Source organism: Notothenia rossii, assembly GCF_949606895.1.
Source record: "Notothenia rossii genome assembly, chromosome: 4".
In the NCBI taxonomy this organism is placed as follows: domain Eukaryota; kingdom Metazoa; phylum Chordata; class Actinopteri; order Perciformes; family Nototheniidae; genus Notothenia; species Notothenia rossii.
The window spans coordinates 32,605,359-32,629,557 of record NC_136902.1 but is presented as its reverse complement, the minus strand read 5'-3'; the positions used below and the strand labels follow the sequence as shown (position 1 = coordinate 32,629,557).

At 41.2% G+C, this 24,199-nt stretch overlaps 1 protein-coding gene across 1 annotated transcript in view; it reads right to left on the bottom strand.

Annotated features, from left to right (window-relative positions):
- Positions 1 to 24,199, bottom strand: part of LOC307034774 (plexin-A1-like) — a gene marked incomplete at its 3' end in the record, with an annotated part of 288,778 nt that overhangs the window by 3,005 nt on the left and 261,574 nt on the right. The window contains exons 18-21 of the mRNA XM_079673657.1: positions 18,519 to 18,612; positions 16,323 to 16,559; positions 10,633 to 10,776; positions 5,091 to 5,325 (exon numbers count right to left, since the gene is read on the bottom strand). Of these exons, the coding sequence (XP_079529783.1) occupies positions 5,091 to 5,325; positions 10,633 to 10,776; positions 16,323 to 16,559; positions 18,519 to 18,612 (710 nt within the window). The remainder of the gene's footprint in view (positions 1 to 5,090; positions 5,326 to 10,632; positions 10,777 to 16,322; positions 16,560 to 18,518; positions 18,613 to 24,199) is intronic.

Here is a 24,199-nt window from a genome sequence, read left to right as displayed (position 1 = left end):
TATTTGCTTTCATAAAGCATCTCAACAGTATCTATACTGACTCAAAACTTGACACTTGCCAGTCAGCATTTCTAATGTGTAACTAATCATCCATGACTGCTAATATGCTAGTTTGGAGGATGTGTACGGGGTGTTGTCTGCTTTTCACAGATGACTGAATCAAACGTCTGTCTCGTCCCCTCAGGACTCTTAGAGCGGAGCCAACTTCACACACATACACTTTTGCTATCACACACACACGCGCTGCGGCCCGCCCACTTCATCTGTTCCTCCGCCCACACACACTGTCTCGCCTCTACAGGCCAGCTGGGAGTACAGCAGGCGGGGCGGGTGGGAATAAGGCCATGCTTCATGTCTTGGAAAACTGAGTGTTTTTCTTTTCTACCGACTCCAAAGGTTTTTCTTTGAGGAAAGAATTTTTTTTTTCTCATAGCACATTTTCCGAAAATGTCAGTAAACGTGCACGGATCACTTTGAACTGCAGCTCTGTTCCAGTTGGTGTCACGATTCTCATGTTATGTCACGTTTATAGTTTTGTAGGTTTTGGTGTTTTTTGCTGTTTTGCTGTATTGTCTGGTCCTTTTCCCTGTGTTTTTCCTCTTGTCATTAGTTTCCCTGGTGTGTCTAATTGTCCGATTATGTTCACCTGGGCCCCTGTGTTTTCTCCTCCCTCCTCACCTGTGTCTTGTTGTGTGATTAGTCTTGTGTGTATTTAAGTTCTGGGTTTTCTGTCTGTCTTGGTGGGTTCGCCTAGTTCTGCGGTGAGTGTTCCGTTTTGTCATTGTATAGATATATCATAGCCTTGAAATAAAGGAATTTTCAGTTTATATCTGCATTTGGGTCCTGCTTGTTTCACAACCCGTGACAGTATGAATACACCTTAAACTTGACCCAGCAGACCTTTTGAAGCTACAGGCGGAACGTCTTGGATATTCTCTGGAGTATATTTTTTATACGTGGAAAGGCGCCTCATCTAGACGGGGTAGAGAGGCTGCGTTGAAGGAGGCACGTCAGGAGGTTGCTCGCAAGCCCTGGCTCTAGAGCTTGTTGCCCGAGTGGCTTAGGATTTTTTCACGTAGCCCTGAGAGCCAGTCCTCATTTTCTGACCCTTTCTTGGGTTCTGGAGTTTGGGGGTCCACGAAGGATCCAAAAAACTCCTAAGAGAAGCAAGGCCAGGGTTCCGCGCCCAACAGCCATGGTTCCGGCTCCAGCGCCAGACCCAGGAGCCGTGGCCTGTTGGCGAACCAACCCACTCAAGTGTCGTTGGAGGTCCCGCAGACTACTCTTCTGCCGGGGGTCCTGCCAACCCCATGTCCTGAGCCGTTGGAGGTCCCGCAGACTGCTCTTCTGCCGGGGGTCCTGCCAACTCCATGTCTTGCCACGTTGGGGATTCCGCCGACTGCTCTCCTGCCGGGGGTCCTGCCGGTCCTGTGTCCTCTTCCATGGGGGATCTTGCAGACACCGGCTCCTGACCGGCCTCCGGAGCTGTCTGGTCTTCACCCCTCCTCGGACTCTGCCTTGCCCCCTGGCCGTCTGCCCGAGATTCCCTCCATGGACTCTGCCTTGCCCCCGGGCCGTCCGCCCGAATTGCACTTTTTGAACTCTGCCTTGCCCCCGGGCCGTCCGCCCGAATTCCCCTTTTTTTTAACTGTGCCTTGCCCCGGGCCGTCCGCCCGAGACCCGTCCTCCAGACCCCCTCCAACCACCCTGCTGGACTTTTGTTTTTTTGGGACGTCTGGAATCCGTCCCTTGAGGGGGGGGTTATGTCACGATTCTCATGTTATGTCACGTTTATAGTTTTGTAGGTTTGGGTGTTTTTTGCTGTTTTCCATGTCATGTTTTCCTTTGGGTTATTGTCTGGTCCTTTTCCGTGTTTTTCCTCTTGTCATTAGTTTCCCTGGTGTGTCTAATTGTCTGATTATGTTCACCTGGGCCCCTTTGTTTTCTCCTCCCTCCTCACCTGTGTCTTGTTGTGTGATTAGTCTTGTGTTTATTTAAGTTCTGGGTTTTCTGTCTGTCTTGGTGGGTTCGTCTTGTTCCATGACTAGTTCTGCGGTGAGTGTTCTGTGTTGTCATTGTATAGATATATCATAGCCTTGAAATAAAGGAATTTTCAGTTTATATCTGCATTTGGGTCCCGCTTGTTTCACAACCCGTGACAGTTGGTTGTAATGTAATCATGTTATGACCTTGTTCCATGGCTTTGGGTGGCTGTGTCATTCTATTGGCTGTAAACACGTTGGCTGTTCTTACATCAGTCATCCAAACTCCCTCTCAGATCAATGTGTCTTCTGTCCAAATGTGTATCCCTCATCTACCTCTCCTTTCTCGACAAACAGCACCCATTTGACCTCACATTGCCTCCTGTATGCTTTCCATCTTTAGCTGAAAAAACCTGGTGATACATTTCTTAAGTTTATCATGTAAGAGGTAAAACACTTTTAGTTTCAGGATAATCTCTCGAAGTTCCTCAATTCGTTTCCAGTTGGTTAAGGGTTGGGAAAAAAGTAGTCATTGATATTATTTGTTTGATGTTGCAATATAAATGTTGGCCACAGGAGGCACCAATACTCTTTTTAAATAGGACTGAAAGAGTTTCATAAATGAATTTGTTAATAATAATTAAAACATGTAGAGACGCCTTTCAAAGCACCCAAAGACACCTTAAAATGCATGAAATAGTCTTATAGAAAGGTTTAAAAACAGTACGGATGGACAATAACAGGGAACACGTAGGGAGAAATTAATCACAGGAATAAATGTTGTTCTTCTTTGTTCCACGTCAGTATGGAGATGTTGACACATCATGCTGTACATTGTACAGCATGATTGGCAACTTGGATGGTGGTGGGGGCCACATAATGTATGTACTGGCCACCAGGGGGCCGCAGATTCACTTGGAAGACACACACACACAAAAATACCATGTATTGTATGTCATTATTAACAAACATTCTAAGTGTGACATCTTCAGTGACATTTTACAATCTTTCAAGGAAAATCCTCTAATAAGCTCACTAAAGAAATATCAGTTCACAGAAATGTGTCAAGTGGCATGTTTGTATTGAACAGGTTATTTAACAGTGGAATACAACTATTTTAAACTAATGGAAAGCACGGAAAATGTGTGTGCATTAAGATTAACCATTAAGATGACATAAACATGAAGTCATGAACACTAACCCAGACATCATTTGTCTAACTTGAACCTAAGACACTTGTAGCCTGTCTCTGCTGACACACAATAAGGGGAATGTCAACACAAACACCTGTCAACTCTCTGCTGAAATTAGGAATGAAAAGCGAATAGTAATCATAAATAACACGGCCGGGTCCGTGACAGTTTGTTTTCATCTGATTACAAATAAACAAAGTCTTGGTTTTCAGAATATTAAACTTGTTTCGCCAAATTCAGATGATAAATACAACTTTGAAGCTTGTAACGGCATAATTACACGCGGTAACTTAGGCATAACAACAGCCGGTGTTTGTTGTGAGTGTTTCCCCGGGAAACAAACACAATACACACAAACGCGTCACAGATTATTTTGAGGTATTTGGCTGCTGAACAAAATCATGTATGCAGCTCGCGACGTAACTAGGAGTCTAGTGGACGCAGTGGCGTCTTTATATGTACAAAAGTGGTGGGGCACAAAAAACTTAGATGTTTATATATAAGCTTCTTCCGGGTTTTAGGACGCGTCACTGCACCTCTCTCGTCTCCTCTTCACACACCACACTTTTCGCGGCACACGTACTTACAGCCAATCAGCTCTGAATTATGAGATGACGTTTGGTGGGTATGTCAGCACAGTGCCTCTATGGCGATTATTTTTTAGTCGCACACATTGAATAGAAAAAGACTGAGCATGCGCAATGTCCTTTTTACAGCTTCCATTCACTCAAAATGGCTCAATAGGCACACTGTAGACACTAATTAGAAGAACACAAGACTAAAACAGCAATTTCCAGACGAATCAGATGATTAAACATGGTCGTAAAATATATTTTAAGATGTATTTTTTTTGCATTTTCTTGTAATTATTATTTTAATACTTTCCTCTGAAACTAGGTGGGGCTGTGCCTGCCCCGAATGACCAGTTGCCACTGAGTGGACGGTATAAGTACTACAAGTAAAACAATAACAAATATATTTTTTATTTATTACGTTGTTTATACATTAATCTAAGTAATCCATACAGCACCACTTGGTTTGCCTCCTGGCTGTTTGCTGCGATGATGGTTTGTTTTTATAATGCTCACTAAATTGGCTGCTTGATGTTATATCAACCCTTCATATTTTGTAAATAAAATACTTTTCTACTTGCAATGACTCAACTATGGATTTGCCTCAGTAAACACAGCCTGCAGGAACCGTGTTGTCAGTGATGACGGCAGCATCCAGCTGCTTTGGATTGCATCTCTGAATGGAGTATCTCTCTCTACGTGGTATTCTTTGGCTATTACATTCAACTTTTGCAGTCAAGACTATAGATCCAGAACATGGATGTGTGAAGAGAACTGGATACAGTGTTAGAGGCAGGGCTTTTTTAATTCCTATAAAAGTTGCTTAGTGGAAGAAAAAGCAATAAACGCCTGACTCTTTAGAACAAACCTGGATCTTGCAGGGAGTAAAAGGGAGAATAGAGCGTGTGCATTTGCGTTTTTATATAAGCCCCGCCTCCAATCCGCCATGTCACAGCCAGTCTTGGCTCAGTCTTGGCTCAGTCTTGGCTCAGTCAAAAGAACGAAGAGTGAAAATAATTCTGAACATGGCATGTAGCGCACTTTATGAGGGCTTTTCAAGTGTTAGGAGTGGGTAGCTGATTTTGCACAAAAAAAATACATGCCAATTTACAGAGTCTCCTTTCCAATTTTTTGTCAATGGGAAAAAGTATTTTTGGGCCCAATGACGTCACGGAAGTTGTCGTACCACAGTTTGGCCACTGCGAACATTTGCTTCAACGCTCTGCATACTTCCTGGAGTCTTCAAACTTTAACCTATCTTTAATCAAGTATAGTTTCATACTCAATTAGCATAGTAATTTCACACAGTTGATTAACAAAGGTTCAATCCCACTGTTTCCTACCTTCTTTACACTCCAGAGCCACTCTGGACTCCAGGTTGTCCATCTGGAGCTGCAGACGTTTCAATGTGCGGTCGGCGTCCCTCGACTTCCTCTTGTAGGCGATCAGCACAGCGATGATGACCAGCAGAAGCAGGCCGCCCCCCCCTCCGATGCCGATTATGGCAGGAAGTGTCAGCAAGCTGTCCGAGTAGATGTGAAGAGTCCCGGGGGAGTACTCGAACCCTCCAGCACGGATCTGAACACACAAAGATTCCTAATGTTTAAATACTAAAACGTTATTCAGGGAAATTGTTACTATTTCAAATGAAAGTTCTGACACCGATCAAGTTAGCCCACTGTTCCATAAGTGTTCTACTTTTAAAATTGTTTTTGGAACTCAAAAAAGGAAAAATAAACACACTACTAAGTGCAGAATTACATTGAATTTAGTATTGTATTGTGTATTCAGTTTCAATGTTGTTAATTATGCAGAATTGTCTAGTCCAAAGGGGTCCATCATGTCTAAAAAGTATTTTCTATAGCTGATGCTTAGATATTTCCTTCTATCTGACATTCTAAATCAATCAAAAGAGAAGTTTGTATAATCTGTTCCCAGGATATTTTCTTGTATCTGACATTCCAAACCAAGCTTGACCAGCGCGTTGCCATAAATGCAGTTCCTCCACAGGTAAAGGCAACTTTTTTACTTTAAACATAATCTTTGTTGTTGAGGATTTGATCTTGTATAAGAGTCAGAAAACCGAACAGGCCTCCTGCAGCAGGTACTCCGGGAACAGAAGAGGTGGTCTAAGGGATAGAAGGCTGGTGGTCTGATGAAAGAGAAGTTGGTTGACCTGATTTCTACCACATCATTAAACTTGTATGCGTTCTGTACTCCCACTAAACAGCCGATCCTTTGACAGGCTGACATCGGGGGGGGGGGGGGGCTTACATCACCTGGAGGCTGCTGTGAACACTTCTTGTCGGAAAGGTTTTCAAGTCTTGCCTTTAGGGCAGCACCTTCAGAGGGTTTTGGTAATGAAGATCTCTCAAGTTAACTTTGAAGAACTCACATCCTTCTGCACATATTAAGGACTAACATTTGGGTTTTTTAAGGTAGATATTTAGGCGGTAGTTTTCCTCATCCATCAAGGTTAAGTTTAGCAAACTGATTTGGGTCAGAGAGTCTGTAGGCTGTGCTTCACACACGTACACACAGTATAAGTAATCAAACAAAGTAATCACTAGCATTTAAATCCGTCCCCAAGGAGTCTTGGTAATTATGGGAAGTCAAACACATGTAATGTTTTTTTTTCTGACTAAATAGATTTACATAAGCGCAGTGCGTCTCAGAGAGAGAGAGAAAAAAGCTCACAGCGCTGGAATCCATCAAATCAAGCAAACAACAAGGGGGGTTGATAAGCGATTAAAATGAGGTGTGATTATGCACTCTGAAGCTCTGGTAAGTGCACTTGCATGCTAACATTATCAAAGTATGACTTAAGAAAAAGAAATAGAGAGTGGTTACATCAATACCAATGTAGGCAATACCTACATATTTAATTTGCAATAGTAGAGACAATTAGATGGGCTTGTAGGAGATAAGGAAGACAATTAGCTGCGCGGACATGATCAGGCTGCAAAGGAGGAGATTAAACTGAATTAACTTGTATACAAAAGCCAACTATAGTTTGAGTTTGGATTAGTTAGGTTACAGAAAGACTTCCTACTCTGATAAAAGATCTTTAAAGCGTTTGCTATTCAATCTGCGTTTGCTATTCAATCTGCAGCTTAATGTAGCAAATTAAAAACTTGTTTCTCTTTCACTGTACTCTACTTGCCCAGCATCAAACGGCAGACTGAGAAACCAGCTGTGAGCATAGTGAAATATTTAGGAGCTACAGTATAGAGTGAGATCCTGTATATGTCCTGTTCTTTTCATACTATAGCCATGTCAAAATGAGCGCAGTGAACTGGGAGTGTCAGAAAATATACTTATTAGGTCTCACAAATGTGTTTCCGAAGAAAGAAAACATTTTTGAAAGGCCCTTTATTTAACCATTAACAAAAAATGTTTAAGTTGACTAAACCTCACAGCATTTCAATTTTAGTTTAAAACTGCAAATATTTTTGCACAATTTAAAATGCTGATATCCCATATTTATAGTATATTTAGGAGTAATAGTACATTTTTGTGTATTCTAACTTATTTACTTTTTTTTCTTTTTTTAAATAGTGTATTTTTATAATGGGTTCTCTAGATTTAGTGTTAATATGTATATTGTATTTATGGTTTGTTTATTGTTGTTTGTTTTTTTGTATTGTGCATTTACATGCTGATGTAACTAAACGGTTTACCAATTTGGGATAAAAAACAAAAAACAAATCAATATTCTTGTTGATGCCACTCCAAGCATTAGTCAGGTAAAGGACTTTCAGCTTGTTATGATATAAAACGGATTACCTGGTAAATTAATACGCACACATTTGATGTACAGTATGTCTTGCATGCACAACCGATCAATAAAGCAGCACATTTGGAGACAACCCGTTGCTTTTTGCTATTCACATTACCAATTGATCATCTTATCATGGGTCACTGCCGTATCTAGTACGATCATTCAGGGGAGATCATTTCCTCAGATGACTTGACTTGAGCAAGTGTAATCAATATTAAATCGGTGACACATTTTCGAGGCATTTGTCTATTTTTATTCTCCTGACAGACTGAATGACAGACGGAGGAACTTTAAAAGCTGAAGGCCAAAATAAAAAAGTTTCTTTGAAAACTCTAGGGAGGCACACAGCTGCCAACACACACTCTATACTCCAACACACACAAACACACATGTCTGGACACCCATTGGGGTCCCCTGTATGTAGGTCATTCTACACGGGGAATATTATTGTGCTACAGCTGTGTCCTTCTTCTGCAGAGTGCCGCAACCACAAACATACAAGGCCTCAAACACACACACACACACACACACACACACACACACACACACACACACACACACACACACACACACACACACACACACACACACACACACACACACACACACACACACACACACACACACACACACACACACACACACACACACACACACACACACACACACACACACACACACACACACACACACACACACACACACGAAGAGATCCGAACAGACAGCTCTATTTTTTCTTCGGCTACTATCAGACGAAGGACTAACTCCACCACCCCCGCCAACACATCGCATCGCTCCGATATTCAACATGACATTTGTTTAAAAAAAGAAAGATAGAAATTCCGGTTCCTTCTTGGATCTGGCTGGTTGCGTTGAGAGCTATCATATTGAATTACATGGATGCGCTGTCAGTGGCTTTCTAGGTATATTGGCTGTAGCTAGCGGGGAGTAAATGTCATAAAGATATAGTGGAAATGACTGTGAAAGGACATTGGTGATGAGTTTAGAAAAGGGTGGGTGAACTCGCGGGATATTCAGAGAAACATCCGCGTGTTCAGAGTGAGTTCTGCGTCTCCTGGCTGAGGTTTGACCTTCCGCTGTACAGATGCTCCAGGAGCTGCGCGGGGATTCTGAAAGCCTGCTGCAGTCACCGTGAATCAGTCGTGTCATCCTGTAGTCTGCTGACAGCTCTGGACAAGAACAGCTGAACGCTTTGCCGCAGGACGCACTCGCAAGCTTGTTCTGACTTTATCCAGCACTGTGTCGCACTTTTGAGAACCTCTAGAAATGAATGTGACAGCATTCACACTGTGGGAGGTGATAGGAACAAGTAGCAGCTTCACATAGGAAACAGGAAGTATATCTCAGTGATGACGTGGCAGCGACTTTTAAGGAAGACACAATTTGCACATCAGAAAGCTTTATACAGTGAACATGGGTTCTGGATTAGAGCTCGGAGACAAGCTTAGCGTCTGCATATCAGCGGCATCCTGCAGAAACAATTCTATTCTAAATACTGCTTTTTCTGTTTCTGCATGACTGTAGGACAAAGCCCTGCTGACATTGCCTTGTCATGGACACACACTGTAGCAGAAAGTGGAAACTCATGCATTTTTCTTATCTTAATTTCACTTATGGTTGCCTCAAATTCAGTTTTAGTTTATCTCCTAAAGAAGGTATGTATATAACTTTAGACTCCTTTAGCAAACGTTAAAGAGGACCAGTCTTTACCAAAGAAAAGGGGAAAATGCTGTTCCAATATTTTTAATGACGCACCATTCCGTGCAGATACAACCCATCGTGAGGGACAAACATTGTTACTGTGCATTTTCAGCCATAGCTTGCCATATGAGTTGAGCTTTTAACAATGTGTTAAACCAAAAGGAAAACTCTGAACGATATATTAATAACTGTAAATCATAAAATAAAGTCAACATTTCACTGAGTTGTGTGGGGGTTCTTAAGTGATATTGTTTAATGCAACATGTTTGAATGGTGATATGCACGCTAAACCATACGTAGGCCAAAAAAGTAATGCATATATTGCATAAAGTATTTTTTATTCAAATTGCAATACAATCATATTACCATTCATGTCGATAAATAGAGTGTGGACATGAGTGTAGGAAAGAGCGCGAGCAACCATTAGTTTCTCTTTCATTTCTGATTTTAATTCAAACCTTGGCTATAAAGTAAAAAGCCTTTTTTTATGTTTTCCTTGTTTATGAAACCTGCATGGAACAACACAAAACATGATAAGAGCGCATGGGGGAAGTATCTAGATGCGCTTATACATTGAGTAGCAATTGTCCTCCTTAACTCCAACACATGTTTTCACTGAGGTTAAGAAAATGTGTTTTGACAATTCGAACACAACCATGGTTTTCAATTGGCAAACGTTCACTGTGTTCCTGTTTCAACACGTTGTGTGAAAAAGTGATTTCCCTGTGAGTTGGGATGTTAGCACCCTTAGCGAATGTAACTCTTAAGCACTTAACTTTGCATATCTGTGCTTTGTATTTGAATGTCATCAGGTATTCATCAGGGGTCTACCTCCTGAAACTCCCACTTTAGCAACAGGCTATCTGAAGGCCAATGAAGATCAACATGTTAATTAAGCGTTAAATATTTAACAGCAGCCTTGGTGTGCAAGCGCAATGAAGCGTATGCTGAATCTGTCAAGAGGAAATTGTTTAGAAAGGGTTATTCACATAACTCATAAACAAGGTTAGAGTGACATTATGGGCTGAGATTGTCAGGCGGCCGTGTTTTTATATTCGTAAACATGAATTACGGTGTCAGTGCGCACATAACAAGTAGAGCAGGTGGTATTTTTGGTCCTTATATAAACTGCTTTTTGGAATTAATCTGGCATACTAAAACCTGACCCAGTTGTTTAATGAATAAGAAAGATAAGTAGTAAAAAAAAATGGATGAAGAAAGAAGTTTAGCATGAAGGTCTCAACCCATAATTTGGAGCAAGGTCTCTTTTGGATAATCAATTCGAGGCATTCTGGTCCAAAATGGCATGGAATAATTTCAGGAAGTGACGTCAGATGAGGATGTGCCTGATAGAGGCGGAGCGCCAGAGGAGCGTGACTCACCGTGACTTTGTGTTGTCCGGTGAGGTTGGGCCACTCACACAGCAGCTGGCTCTCAGACAGGGTGAGGATGCAGGGAGTCTCTCCGATCAGCACCGTGTAGTTCAGGCGACTGTTCCCCGGAGCCGAGGGGATCAGGTTTCGACCCTGAAGACAAACGGAGAGAGATGTGGTGAGGAGAGGCATTCAACTCATTCAAGCAAATATACTGTGTGTCAGGGACGTGCGGCCAGGGGAGGCAGGTGAGGCAGTGCCCTCCTCATGAAAAGTAAAAATACAAATAACAATAAAATGAAATAAATATTAATATTTCTCCGCTGGTCTGTGCTATAAATGTATTTTCTGTTTGTTTCCATTAATTTTGATCATATTTGTAGTAAAAATGGCTGAAATAGCATATTTTCAGCTCCCATACGATGAGAGATGCGAGTTGAGGCAACGACGAGCCTCACCTCGGATTGCGTAATCGCTCGAAACTACGTTGAGTGCATGCATTTGGCGCGTGCCTGTTGCTATCACTCTGTATGTCGCCAATATAATGTTTACAGAGACTTTAATATGCGTCCTGCTGACTTTCCATAGTCTAGCTAATGTATGTAATGTATGTGTGTCACTGTTGGAGATATTTAGTCTTGCTGATGTGACATAAAAGCACAGTAAAAAGACTCAAGGTGAGGCAGACAGTAATCTGCCGCACTGGAGGGGGGGGGGGGCGCACGTGAGCCCACAGGTTCTTGTTGCTACTGTTATTCGACGCATACAGTAGACGCAAACAATCTAGAGTTTTGAAACTACAAAAGATAAGGAGGACTTTTACAACAAAGTATTATACTGTAGGTTTTTGTCCAGAAGGATAGGCGCATGGTCTTCATCTTCAAGTCAAGGTGAGTCCACCATTTTATTGAAAATGGGATCTTACTAAGAGAGAACAATCCAATATTTAAATGAAACTACATTGTGTGGGTATCCTTTCGTTGAACGGTCTGTTTAAAATTAATCGAAGCATCAGACTAAAAAAGCTTTTGAAAATAACAGAATATTTCGATTAAGGTCAAAATTAGGGCTGCCAAGTTAACGCGTTAGTGCACATTTTTTTCAACGCCACTAATTATTTTAACGTGCGATTAATGCATGTGTATTTGTCCTCGGCCCGCCCCGTAGTTTCAGAGCCCAAAGGCTTGACGTTGTTGTTGTTAGTTGGATGGTGGGAGAGGGGGGGGGGGGTGTGCGCTAGTGGACTGGCGGTACCGGCCGTCAGCCAACAGAGCCAGCCGTCAAAGGTACTTGACATGCTTTGACTGAAGATGAAGACAGAGGAGCGGCATTTCGCCGATAACTGTAAACAGGCTTGTCTGTTTGAGCAACTGGCTTAGTTCAAAGAAGTAGACAGGGTTGGGAGAGAGTGTAAGAGAGAGAGAGAGAGAGAGAGGGTCCAGGTTGTTGTGTTGAGAATATTCAGGAGAATATTTGTTGTTGTTCCAAACAAACATTTGCATAAAGCATATTTGTCAACTCATATGTTGATACAGTAGTATTAAACACTTGAAAAATATCCCTCTAAGGTACATTTGGAACAGATAACAAATGTGGGATTAATTTGTGATTAATCACGATTAACTATGGACATCATGCGATTAATCGCGATTAAATATTTTAATCGACTGACAGCCCTAGTCAAAATATAATAATATTTGTAAATCTGACTGATAGAGTCAGTGCCTCACCAGCCATGAACTTCACCGCAAGTCACTGCTGTGTGATCATCATAGTAATAGTAATGACAAGCTTTGAATGAAATATGGAAAAAGGGCTCAAGCATTATGTGCTGCCGCTACGTCACAACTTTTTACTTATTTTTGTCATACTACTAACTTTATCGACCACAAAAGACACAAAACAAGGTCTTATTGAGTACGTTTAAAAATGTTTTGCCATGATGTACCCATTGGCTAATATTGGTGTGGACGATTTATTCGAAGATGTACAACTAAAGTCTAACAGCCTTGAAATGCTTGATGCAAAGTCAATTAACCTTAAGAACTGTTAATGTGGCAAATATTAACTATGGAAGCAACCTTTACTAGATGCACAGAGAAAGTCAAATGGCTGAAAGGTTTAATATCAAACTACCAAAGGAAATGAAGCACTATGGCTATGGATACAAACACATATAGATGTTGTCTTATATATCAAAAGATGTATAATTGAAGCAAAAACTGTTTGTTTACTACTTTTCAATCAATTGTTTACTTGCAACTGTAGAATTACTGATACAATGTTCTTCTTCATCTTTTATATGTTTGATTCATGAATGTCTGTACTCTAAGACGAATATTGTTATTTTGTTTTGTAGTTTAAACCCATTATGAGTCCTCAAGCCAGCTGGAGAAGGAAAGTAAGAAATGAAACTGAAGGTAGAATAAGTGTCCCCATTCTTGCATTTAATATAGAGGCAGTTGGAAGTCACAAAAACTCTAGTCCACTAAAGTCTGTACCGGTGGTGTGTAATTGTAAACATTTGTCAATATTCTGTTCCAGTTTTTCATTTCCATATCAAGTTCCAATTTGACACACAGTTTGCCTGTTATGGAAGGGGGCGGGGGGATTGGTGTGAAAAGGGGGAACTCAGAAAATAGAAAGAAAACAAAAAGCAACAGGGGAAAAGTTGAATACAAAGAAAACAAGATGAGGCAAGAAAACATCAGGAGAGCAGAGAAACGATTATGAGAGGAGGGAGGGAAAAATGAAAGGACTATACTCCAAAGTGAGAAAAGAAAATGGGAATGAGCAGAAAAAAAACAGATCTGGGGAGCTAGCAAGATAGACTGAGAGGGGGGAGAGGAGAGAGCTGCCAGGCCCTCCCGCTGGCTCAGCAGTGGGACGCAGAGGTAGACCCCGTTTTCCAATCCATCGTCACTGCAGGACGCCAGCCCGCTCTGCAGCCCTGTAAACATGCATCCCATCTCACACACATGCAGAGTTCAAGCCATGCATGCACTCCAGTTGAAGCCACACACGGAGCTGTTGCCACACACACACAGTACAGGAAAGAAGCATCACGCGCCGGGGACACACTCTCACAAACACACACAGCAAAAGCACTCACGGAACACCAAGACCAGATAAATGTTTTCTCTCCTGCTAACACACCTCGGTAACAACACAGCCGACACTTCAGATGAGAAATTAATTGCGTGGCGAGCGCAGCACACGCATCTCTGAGAAATGCAACCCTCCCCTCCCCTTCCCAGCATCACACGCTGCCAAATTGCATTTTTGTCCATCTCATCAGCGCTTCCAATGGGTAGGCAGTTCCACCGGCAAGCCAAGCAGGAGATTTGGAAATTACTGAGAGGCTCTTCGCTAATAGATTATCGTTTAAGAAATAAATTACGTCGGTTATGCCGCTTTCGATCTCTTCATGGAAATAAACGGCGTAGCAGACTCTCTTTGTGATAACATAAGAGATAGTCAAGGCGAATTCTTGCAGAAGATAAAAGCACTGAACGCTGGATTAAATATAGGACATCAATGTGACACTAATCTCAAATCAATTACAATTATTGTCCCATATCTCAAATGAAGAACATTTGTTTTTCAGGACTAACAATGTTGTGTCAATAGTTAACACTAGTATTTATACGTCATGGTTGGATTAGGAGAGAATGGGCCCCTGTGCACAGACCTGCAAAAGAACCCAGTGGCTCTTCTGTTAAAGCAGGAAACACATAGTGTGTGTCTGTTTGTAGTTGTTTTGTGTCTCTTTGAGGTAGCTTTGCGTCTCTCTGTAGTTGTTTTATCTCGGGTCATAGTCTTTGCTAGTCTCATTTTGTGGTAATGCAGCTTTTTTTGTCTATTTGTATTATTTTTTGGAGTAATTTTGTGTTTATTAATGGTTGTTTTTGTGTCTCTTTGTAGTGTATTTCCCCCCATTGTAGTACTTTGTGTCTCTTTGTAGTGTATTTCCCCAGTTAGAGTACTTTGAGTCTCTCTGTAGTCATTGTATGTCTCTTTGTGGTTGTTACGTCCCTTTCATAGTCATCATGAGTCTCATTTTGCACTCTTTGTGTCCCTTTACAGCTGTTTTACATATTTTTGTTGCTCTTCTTTAAATCTTTTAGTCTTTTTGGGTTTCTATGTTGTCTTTGTAGTTTGTGGTTGTGTTTTCACCGTTTTTGTGAGTCCAATTGTAGTCTCTTTGTTTGTATTTGCAACTGTTTTGTGTCTCTTTGTCGTTGTTTTCCTTCACTTGTAGTCTTTTTTTAATCTCTTTGTAGTTGTTATATGTATGTGATTGTGGTCTCTTTGCAGCCATTTTGCATGTCTTTGTAGTTGCTTTGGTCTCTTTGTGGTCTGTATCTGTTTCTGGTCCTTTCTAAGTCTCTTCCTGGTTTGCACTCATCTCTTTGACATTTTAAAGGTGAAGGCCAGGGAGGGCCATGACATTTTGGGCCCCTGGGCCAGAAATACCCTCTTGACTAACCCATCGATTGTTATTTGCAGACACTGACCTGCTGGTTATTTCAGTTAATTCAACATGAGTAATAGCATGCATACTGTAGTCACTTTAATTCCTCTCCAATAACTCTTAGAATACATATTTCAGGTGAGTTTTGTAGGATAAAAACTGGCAATTAACTTCATATACTTAAATCCAATTACTGTTTATGGACATACAAACGAAAATTATTCAAATGTCCTACATCTTGGGACTGCGTGCTTCAACACTGCCCCTCCAGCACTAGAAAATAATTACACAAATTGAAAAGAATGTTATTTAAGAGGGCTCGAGGCTGCAGAGAAGGACGTTAGTGAAAGAAGTTGCTGTTAGTAACTGAAGGAAATCAATCGTCCTTGGAAAGTGTGGACGTTTGCTTTCAGCTTTAAATGAAACTTTTGTGAGATTTTTTTCCTCCTCTCAAAAAGACCTTGTAAACACATTTGGAAAAATATACCAGTGAGTGTGTGTTTGTACGTGTCGGTGTATGAAGGCTTTGCCATTATTAATACAAGATAAGGTCAATATGTTTGGGACTTTAGCAGATGAGTGAAAGAAGAGAAACATCAACCTACCACCTGAGACTAAGGTTTGAATAATGTAATCACAATGTGTGTATAGGGTGTACAAGTGGGTACAAAATCATTTTAACAAACGTTTTGATATGGTTGCTTAGGTGGTTATGTGCATTTTTCTTATTGTAAGTAAAATTATCTTATTGTAAGAAAAGCGCTCTCTTTTGAAGTTTGGTTCTGTAAAGCAATCTTCCTAAACACACATCAACATACAGTTTGGGCGTTGTTAGCAGCTCTGTTTTGACTCTTTATGGGATTAAGGGAAATTTAGAAAACCATCGTTATGGTTACATTAGATGTACATTTAGATGTCTTATGTATGTATAGACTGAAGATGATGTTGACTTTTTGTCTAGGACATTTGACATTCCGGTTTCTCAAACTTACCTACCCCACCTTTAATTAAACAGAATCTGATTAATTGTATAATTACAGGAACATTTGACATTTTTGTTAGGGTGGCGATTCCCTTGTTCATACTGCATGCGCTGTCTAAAGTAATACCAATATACACCTGTTTTTCAATATTTATATTGCTAACGTTACCACTTCAAGGAAAAAAAAAAAGGAAATGTTCATGCATGCAAGTCATATCTGGAAAACAACAGTGCTTTTCTGACCTTGAGAATGAGCGGCGACGTTGGTTTGAGCTCCAGTATCCCTGAGGGGCTGAGCGGTTCGAACACGGGGTCGGGGTAGTAGCTGAACGTCTCGTTGACCACCACCAGAGCATTCACGTTGTCCATGTAGAAGCCGATCTCATCCGGGCCTGTGCCGGAGTCGGAGAAGCCCAGCTCAGAATCAGCTACCGACGGAGCCAGGCACACCATGACAGAGTTATTATACACCGTACAGTTCTGAAAATGAGGAAACAAGAAAGACCTTAGACCTCGTAAAAGACGTCTTCTCTCTATGAAGATATATGTACAATGAATGTGCACCGGAACCTAAATGCACTCATTTTTATACTATTATAGTTAAAGTGTTCTTGACAGGAGGATGTCTTCTATAAAACAGGTAGCATGGCCCTCTTTATAAAATAGTCAGAATAACCTGCATGCTATCTGTTTATTTAAAAACAGATCTTCCGGGTATAATGAACCATCTCTTCTATCAATGCTGCGTCTTGCTGCAGTGCTGTTATGCCTATTGGAAATGTAAATTGGTTGCAAATTTATGATCAGCTGTTAATAATGGACAATGGCCTGTGTTCATTTGCTTGTACTGGAGGATATTTTACATTATTGCTTTGGAGAATACATGAATACAAGATGTCATGGCCATGTTTGCTTAAATTTATAGGAAGTACACCATTTACTAAATACAAAAGGTGTATGAATAAATAAGGATTTGAAGAGGCCCTATTTCGTTTTTCAGGTTTTTCATCTTTCCCTTCTTGTAGTGGGTTAAATAGTATAATGGGTGAAATAGTATAATATGTATAGTATAGTTAGTTATAGTGTAGTATAATATATTATAGCACAGTATAATTTCCCTCCCTTACACTCCCCTTTGACCATTAAATCATGTAGACATTTCACAGTAGACACAAAATACACATATGTACCAGAAGATTAACATATCAGGGCCCCTTTAAGTACAACTCCATATGTATATAAACAAATTCAGCGAATGAAAAGATATTAAGCTAACGTGTGTCTAAACACAATAAAAACATGTAAATATTAAATAAATTGCTTTCATGTTTTATTTTTTGACAACAAGAGGTGCAAAAGGAGTGCAATTCTTCAAAGCTGCTAGTGGGTGAACTGTTCGCCGGAGCCTTGCAGCGGGGTTACTGCGGAGCGCATAAAGCAGACCCTTCACGCGACAGCAGAGCGAACAGGTACAGGAGGGGTAGAGCGAGGGTTCATTGTCCACTAGTTAATCGATCGCAGATGGCGTCGTGCTAAAGAAAAATTAAACCTAAATGGGTCACGGAATATAGTACGTTAATATACCTGGGGGGCCCGCCCAAGTAAAGTCTATGTGTGGGAAACCCTGATATGCTTTGGAAAAAGGCTGTCATTTCAGTATTCGTGGTTTGTATTAAAAACATGGTCCTTTAAGTAGCACTTTGATAGAGGGCTGTGTGGGATGCATTCTGTTTGCCTCGTAAACAGGTTGGAGTGCCTCAGTTTGATTTGAAGTTTTCAACCTTGGCAACTATAAGAGCTTTAAACTCTCAATGTCAATCACCAAAGTGCTTTGAGAATCTATAGAATTGACAAAGCTCTTCAACTTTTCAGATGAGACACTGAATTTGTTTCTCATCTTTATTCCCCAAGCATCTCCATCTGTCTCTCCTTCACTCACGCACACAGTCCCTCTCATGTTGTCTCTTTCTTTCAGTGACACAAACACTAATGTGGTGCGCTGACATTTGAAAAGCTATGTGGCCTGAGGTAGCGTTAGCTGTCTGAAGCTGTATCTGTACAGGGAGCAGACTCACACAGACAGTGTGTCTGCCACCTTAGTGGCACAGAAGAAGAAGTTGTCTGTAGATCATGTTGGGGATGCGGAGGGGTACGCCTGCATATATGTGTCAGTTAATGTATGTACTGTATGCGTACAGATGAATAATGTAGTATGTATCTACTGCCAGGGTGCGTTTGTGAATTTATATTTGCTCTACGTACACTGGGCTGCCTGTTAGTGTGTGTGTGTGTGTGTGTGTGTGTGTGTGTGTGTGTGTCTGTGTCTGTGTCTGTGTCTGTGTGTGTGTGTGTGTGTGTGTGTGTGTGTGTGTGTGTGTGTGTGTGTGTGTGTGTGTGTGTGTGTGTGTGTGTGTGTGCTTGTGTCACATCAATACTCACATGAAAGGATTCTGCCTGCCCATACTTGGCCCTGATTTTTGGTTCTCGGATGGTTGCAAGGTTGGTCCCGCTCACTGTCAGTAGAGTGCCACCACTGTAGGAATAAAGAGAGGGGAGAAGAATTAAGTAGTACAACAACAACAACAACAACAACAACAACAACACATGTACAGTAGGTTCCCTTATCCAGGGTAAACAAGTCTGTCCCTGATTCCATTTGAATTGAGATTGGTAGAGGCCGAATGTACTGGACATTCCGTCTGTGACTAACGTTCCTATACAACCGAGTGGTGCCAATGCAGCACTGAGGCAGAAGGCAACGTCCGCTTCAACATTCAAATGAAAGACAATAAAGATTCAGTAGGAAAGAATCGTAAAAAATCAGCTAAATAAATTAACACTTTCCCCAAGGGGTTATGCTTGTATAAGAACAATTTGTTTTCCCAATGATAACCATTATCTTAAATATACTAACAGAAATGAAGCGCTAGAGTTATGTACAGCTGTTGGGTGGTGGTCAATGTGTGTTTAGGATAAGTTAACAAATGCACTTTGCTTAAATTTAGGGAAATAATTTAGTTTCAATTGGATGATAGCAATTTGTATGGGAGGTGCTTTACAATATTTGTGTATTAAACTAAAGACCAAGTTTCTTTGAATGCCTGAATATACAGTAACCATACATCTATTGTATTGCTGTATGAGCTGCAAGCTTATACTCTGCAAAAAGAGTGGCAAAAAACGAAGGAAATACATCAGTGAACAGTTCACTGAGTTGTTCTGTATTACACAGCATTTTGCATCATACTTTCATCAATTAACACTTTCTCATTATGATAAAAGACAAATTAAAAATGTATAACATAAATATAATGAGCAGAATTGACACTGCCATGCGCAGCAGCAACATAAAAAAGGTATGTGTTAATATTGTTATTAAATAATGTTAACAGGGATCAAAAGGAGAGAATAAGGACATGAGGGAGCATATAGTGAGTGAAAGTGAAAGAGAGAAAGGATAAGGAGAGAAATAGGCAGAGTGATAAAGAACCGCAGAGATACTCTTCATTCTTTAATCACAACTCTATCCACAGTAAGTATGTGCTCGCCTGCCAGTGAAGCCCACTGGACTGAATCCAGAAAATAACAATGCTAGAAGTTGGCTTCAGCCTGAGTATCATTTTGTTGGTGAGTGGTGTGTGAAGGCAGACTCTCACTCTGTTGGTGTAACAATGTCTACGGATTGATTCTTAGAAGATGTAATCAGTCTCTATGCATTGACTGATCATGCTTGTTGAATCGGTACTACAGCTGATTAGAATTGCCAATTCCATCTCTCAAATTTGGACCATGGGATTTTGTTGGAAATATTTGGTTGCCCTTTAGTGGTATGTTGAGTTTGCGTGACTTTAACGGAGGTGATCTTTGGGCCCATAGATCTCGGCTTCTGTTACGGGTTGTGTAGCTTTGTTGGTGGTGAAGTGTATGTAGTTTGTCTGTGTTTTAGTTTGTCTCTGTTTGCTGGTTTTATGTTGAAAAGTGTTCCCCTTTCCCCATGTCTGTTGCTGTTGTGTGCACCTGGTGCCCTGTGTTGTCTCCTCCCCCCCCACTTGTGCCTAATTGCTGATTACTGTGTGTGGGTATTTGGCTCTGGGGTTTTTCTGTTTGGGAGAGGTGTGTGAGATCCTTGTGGCTGGTGACTGTTCGCAAGGGAACAGCAGGATTGATGCCGTGAGTCCTGTGCTCGAGTTTAATAAATGCCCACACCCGGTTATAATTTTGGACATTCTGCCTCTGCCTCCTTGCTCAGTCGGGCCGCTCAATTGTCAGCCTCACAGTGACCCAAAATGATTGGTGGAGTCATTTATTTTGATGAACAGTGCGAGATTACTACGGCTGAGATCATGAAGTACCTAGATAATTCACAATCTTTACAATGAGAGGACTCTTTCCTCTTGTAAAGACAATGTAATTAGTCTCTTCTTTTCACTGCAACACTTAAATTGAATTGATATGGTTTTCAAGTCGTAGAGTCTTTGTGCCAACCTTGTTTTACGGTGGTAGTTGAACCTTCTGAGTTCTCTACTCTGTTTTCTGCGAGGAGACGTTCATTTTTTCCTCTGCTATCTGTGCCCTCGGAGAAACATAGTCTGTTCGATTCCCTATTGTGTGTCTTCCTGCAGGGTCCTCACCGCCCGGAGGGGGCATATACTGTAGTCTCTCACACTGCTGTCTGACATAAAAAAGGCTGAGATAAAACCTTCTATCTTGGAAAAGTAATAAAGGATATGCAGCTCTGTTAGTGCACATTGGAGCATTTTTACACATGCAGTGGGCACTGAATGGGTATTCTGGGCCTTGGTGAAGATTGTACTGTAAACACCTGTGGCCAACACCCACGGTTATAATCTCTCTGTGGACATCTTGCAGACTGGATGTGAGTGAAGTGTAATGCATCTCATTCTCTAGTCTAGACCATAAAGACAAGTGTTATTCAAATGTAATCCCTCTGTTGCTTGGGTATCTCCATTGGTGTGGCCATTACTATTCACCTACAGTCATTGTTCTGAGTACTGACTTGTCTACTGTGTTGTTCATGTTGCTGTTTTTCTATACTGTGGAGCAGAACTCCAAAGTAAAAGAAAAACATGAAAAAAACGACAGCCGACAACATATTGACCGAATATCTTTGGACACCTCTACAACATCTATTAAAAAAGCTGGCCATATTTCCCAGTTCTTTATCCCCATTCTCCCAGGATTCCATCTCGGATGGCTTTTAGTAATCCTGCAATACTGCCTGTATCTCCTCGTTGTGATGGACCTGCCCTGGGCCACATCAAGTATCCCTTGGACTCTCTGCTATTGGACAATCGGAGTGTTTTCACCACTGTTACCTTTGCGACTGCAAGTGGATTAGTGGTGACTCCAGCAATGACCCTCTAGTTCTGAATTATAGGATTACATTGTGATGGCTGAAGCTGACAATCAACACCAGTCAAGATTAGGATGGGGCAATGTCTGCTGAGTCCTACCTCCCTCAAAAGGAAGCAGGGACATCGCTGTGCCAGTTCAAATCGTTGCTTAATCCGAGGCAGTTGAAGTTCTCCCTGCAGGTTTAGATACCTGATCCAGACTACTTGTCCACAGGCCATTATAAAGGCCACAAGACAGACAACATGACTATCTAGTAATGTTTTAGCATCATTCTACTCACTGAGACATTGACTTGTAGTTTAGAGATTACACTCTTCAACCCTCTATCTCAGGAGGATAACAATGCACATTCCTTCTGGTGGGTTACCATTGATTTCCTTAAACGCAGGTGTCTTTTCATTGTCGACATTAATGTGACACTTATCCAGAACGACTTAGTGTAAAAGAACCAACAGCAGAGTGAGTGATTTGGTGATAGGAAGCCAAGACAGAGCCTCTTAATATCTTGGATAGAGAGTCTTGCTGGCTAGACATTCATATCTCACTAATCCAGGAAGACTTAAAATAACTGCATGTGGGAATGATAAGGAGGGAAATGGAGTAATGTATAAAGGGTAGGCGTACCATATTTGGCATTGATAGCAGATAAAAGGATTCAAGTCTGGCTATTCTTCTGAGCTACAGTGCTTTTTTTTTTTGGCAGGTTGCCCATTACTGAGGCAACTGATTCCAATTCCTCCGAGATTCCTTTGGATAACAGAGTAATGTGAAAAATGTGATCTTAGCTGGCACTTAGAATAAAAAGCCTTTGACCAATATTTTGACAACTGACGTAGGTGTAGCAAGATTTGTCTGCGTCTACTTTTAGGTTCTCATTGAATTCACTTTCTCTTTATTTTTGTCAATCAAACTCTGCATGAATGATGTTGCAAAATTAACATTGATTGTATACTTTAGATGCACAAAAACCTGTATAAAACACTGCCAGAAAGGGGAAACCCCCAAAATAGGGCCTCTTTAAAAAAAAGATATGGTTGTATAGGACATGTTTCAACATGTTTAATTAGACCCTCCAGAAAAACGCGGGCTAAAATCCTTGATTATGCGATTAAACATGCAGGGTTTTTATGTGATTTTATGCCGTGAAATTGCGGGAAGTTGCGAAAAATAATAGATTTTTTTTTCAAATATTGGGCTGTCTTATTTATTCTCTCTCACACACAACCTGCCACTAAACCCCTTTCCTATTCAATTAAACACATTCAATGTTTATTTATTGCAAAAGCAATTGGGCTATTTTAATCTCACCGACACACACACACACACACACACACACACACACACACACACACACACACACACACACACACACACACACACACACACACACACACACACACACACACACACACACACACACACACACACACACACACACACACACACACACACACACACACACACACACACACACACACACACACACACACACACACACACACACACACACACACACTTCTCCGCCTCATTCTGTTTTCATTTACTCGTTCGTTATCTGCAGCTTCAATCTTGTAGGCTACTCACCTCGTTTCTTGTAGCCCTCGAAAGGGTTTTGGAGGTTGATCCCTCGGTGAACGTGAGTTGTTTGGCCTTCTTGTCCGCAGCAGCAGAAAGCATTTTCGAATGTTTGAATGAATCAAAGTGGGTCGTCACCGTCAATTTTCTCTAAGACTTATGCTCCAACACACAGTTGCACGGGGTGCAGAATAGTTTCCCCCCACTTTCGTGAAAGACATCGGGGTACTGCTTTGCCCGGTCTTTAGCAGAAATGTTCGTCGGTAAATGAGATGGATCAGATTTTTTCATCTTGGTGTTTTCTCTCTCGTGTGAGCTCCACACGTTCACTCTACGGTGTTGTTTACCTTCTGTGATTCGGGAGCTGATGACGTCACGTCATCATCATCACTACTTCACGTCAAGACCTTTATATATACAGTCTATGGTCAAGACGAGTTAATTTCTCTTTTTCTCAACTTTGTTTGGAAAAATGCGGGGATTATGCGACCTTTTGATAAATATGCGGCCTTTTAAAAATCTGCACCATTTTGCTGATTATGCGGTCAATTCTGCGATCGCAGAATCGCGTTTTTCTGGAGGGTCTATTTAATACTGGACATGGCTCACATATATATAATACAATAGTAACATTTTGACTTTTTATATTATATTATATCATCTCTTTTTAAAAGACAAGGGTGGGTTTTTCACAAATAGCAATGGATACATTGAGAGTTATTGAATAATGATGATGTCCTTGCACCAATTGCATCATGGGACCAGACACACTGCACTTTTTACAACACAGCCTGTCCTCTGCCTCCCCCTTACTCCCCCCCCCCCTCTCCTCCCCAGCTTGATGTATATTTGTGCTGAGTCCCTCTGTCCCCTGTGCTCCTCTCTTTGTCTAAGTGAGTCTCTTTAGCTCAGGTACATGCTTCAGAGAACAGACAACAAGACAATCAGGATACACTCTCAGGGATAGCTGGGGAAATCTAGCCACTGTTGTTAGCGTTTCTCTCTGACTGCACCCCAACTCTGTCCTCCCTTTCTGTTGTGCTACTCCCTCTGTTGTTCTTTTTTCTGACCCTCTCTTCAGTCCAATCCTCTATCACTGTCTGTCAAAAATCCTATAATAGGTTTTTTTTTAAATAAATGTCAACAGCTCCCTGTACAGTAAGTTAATC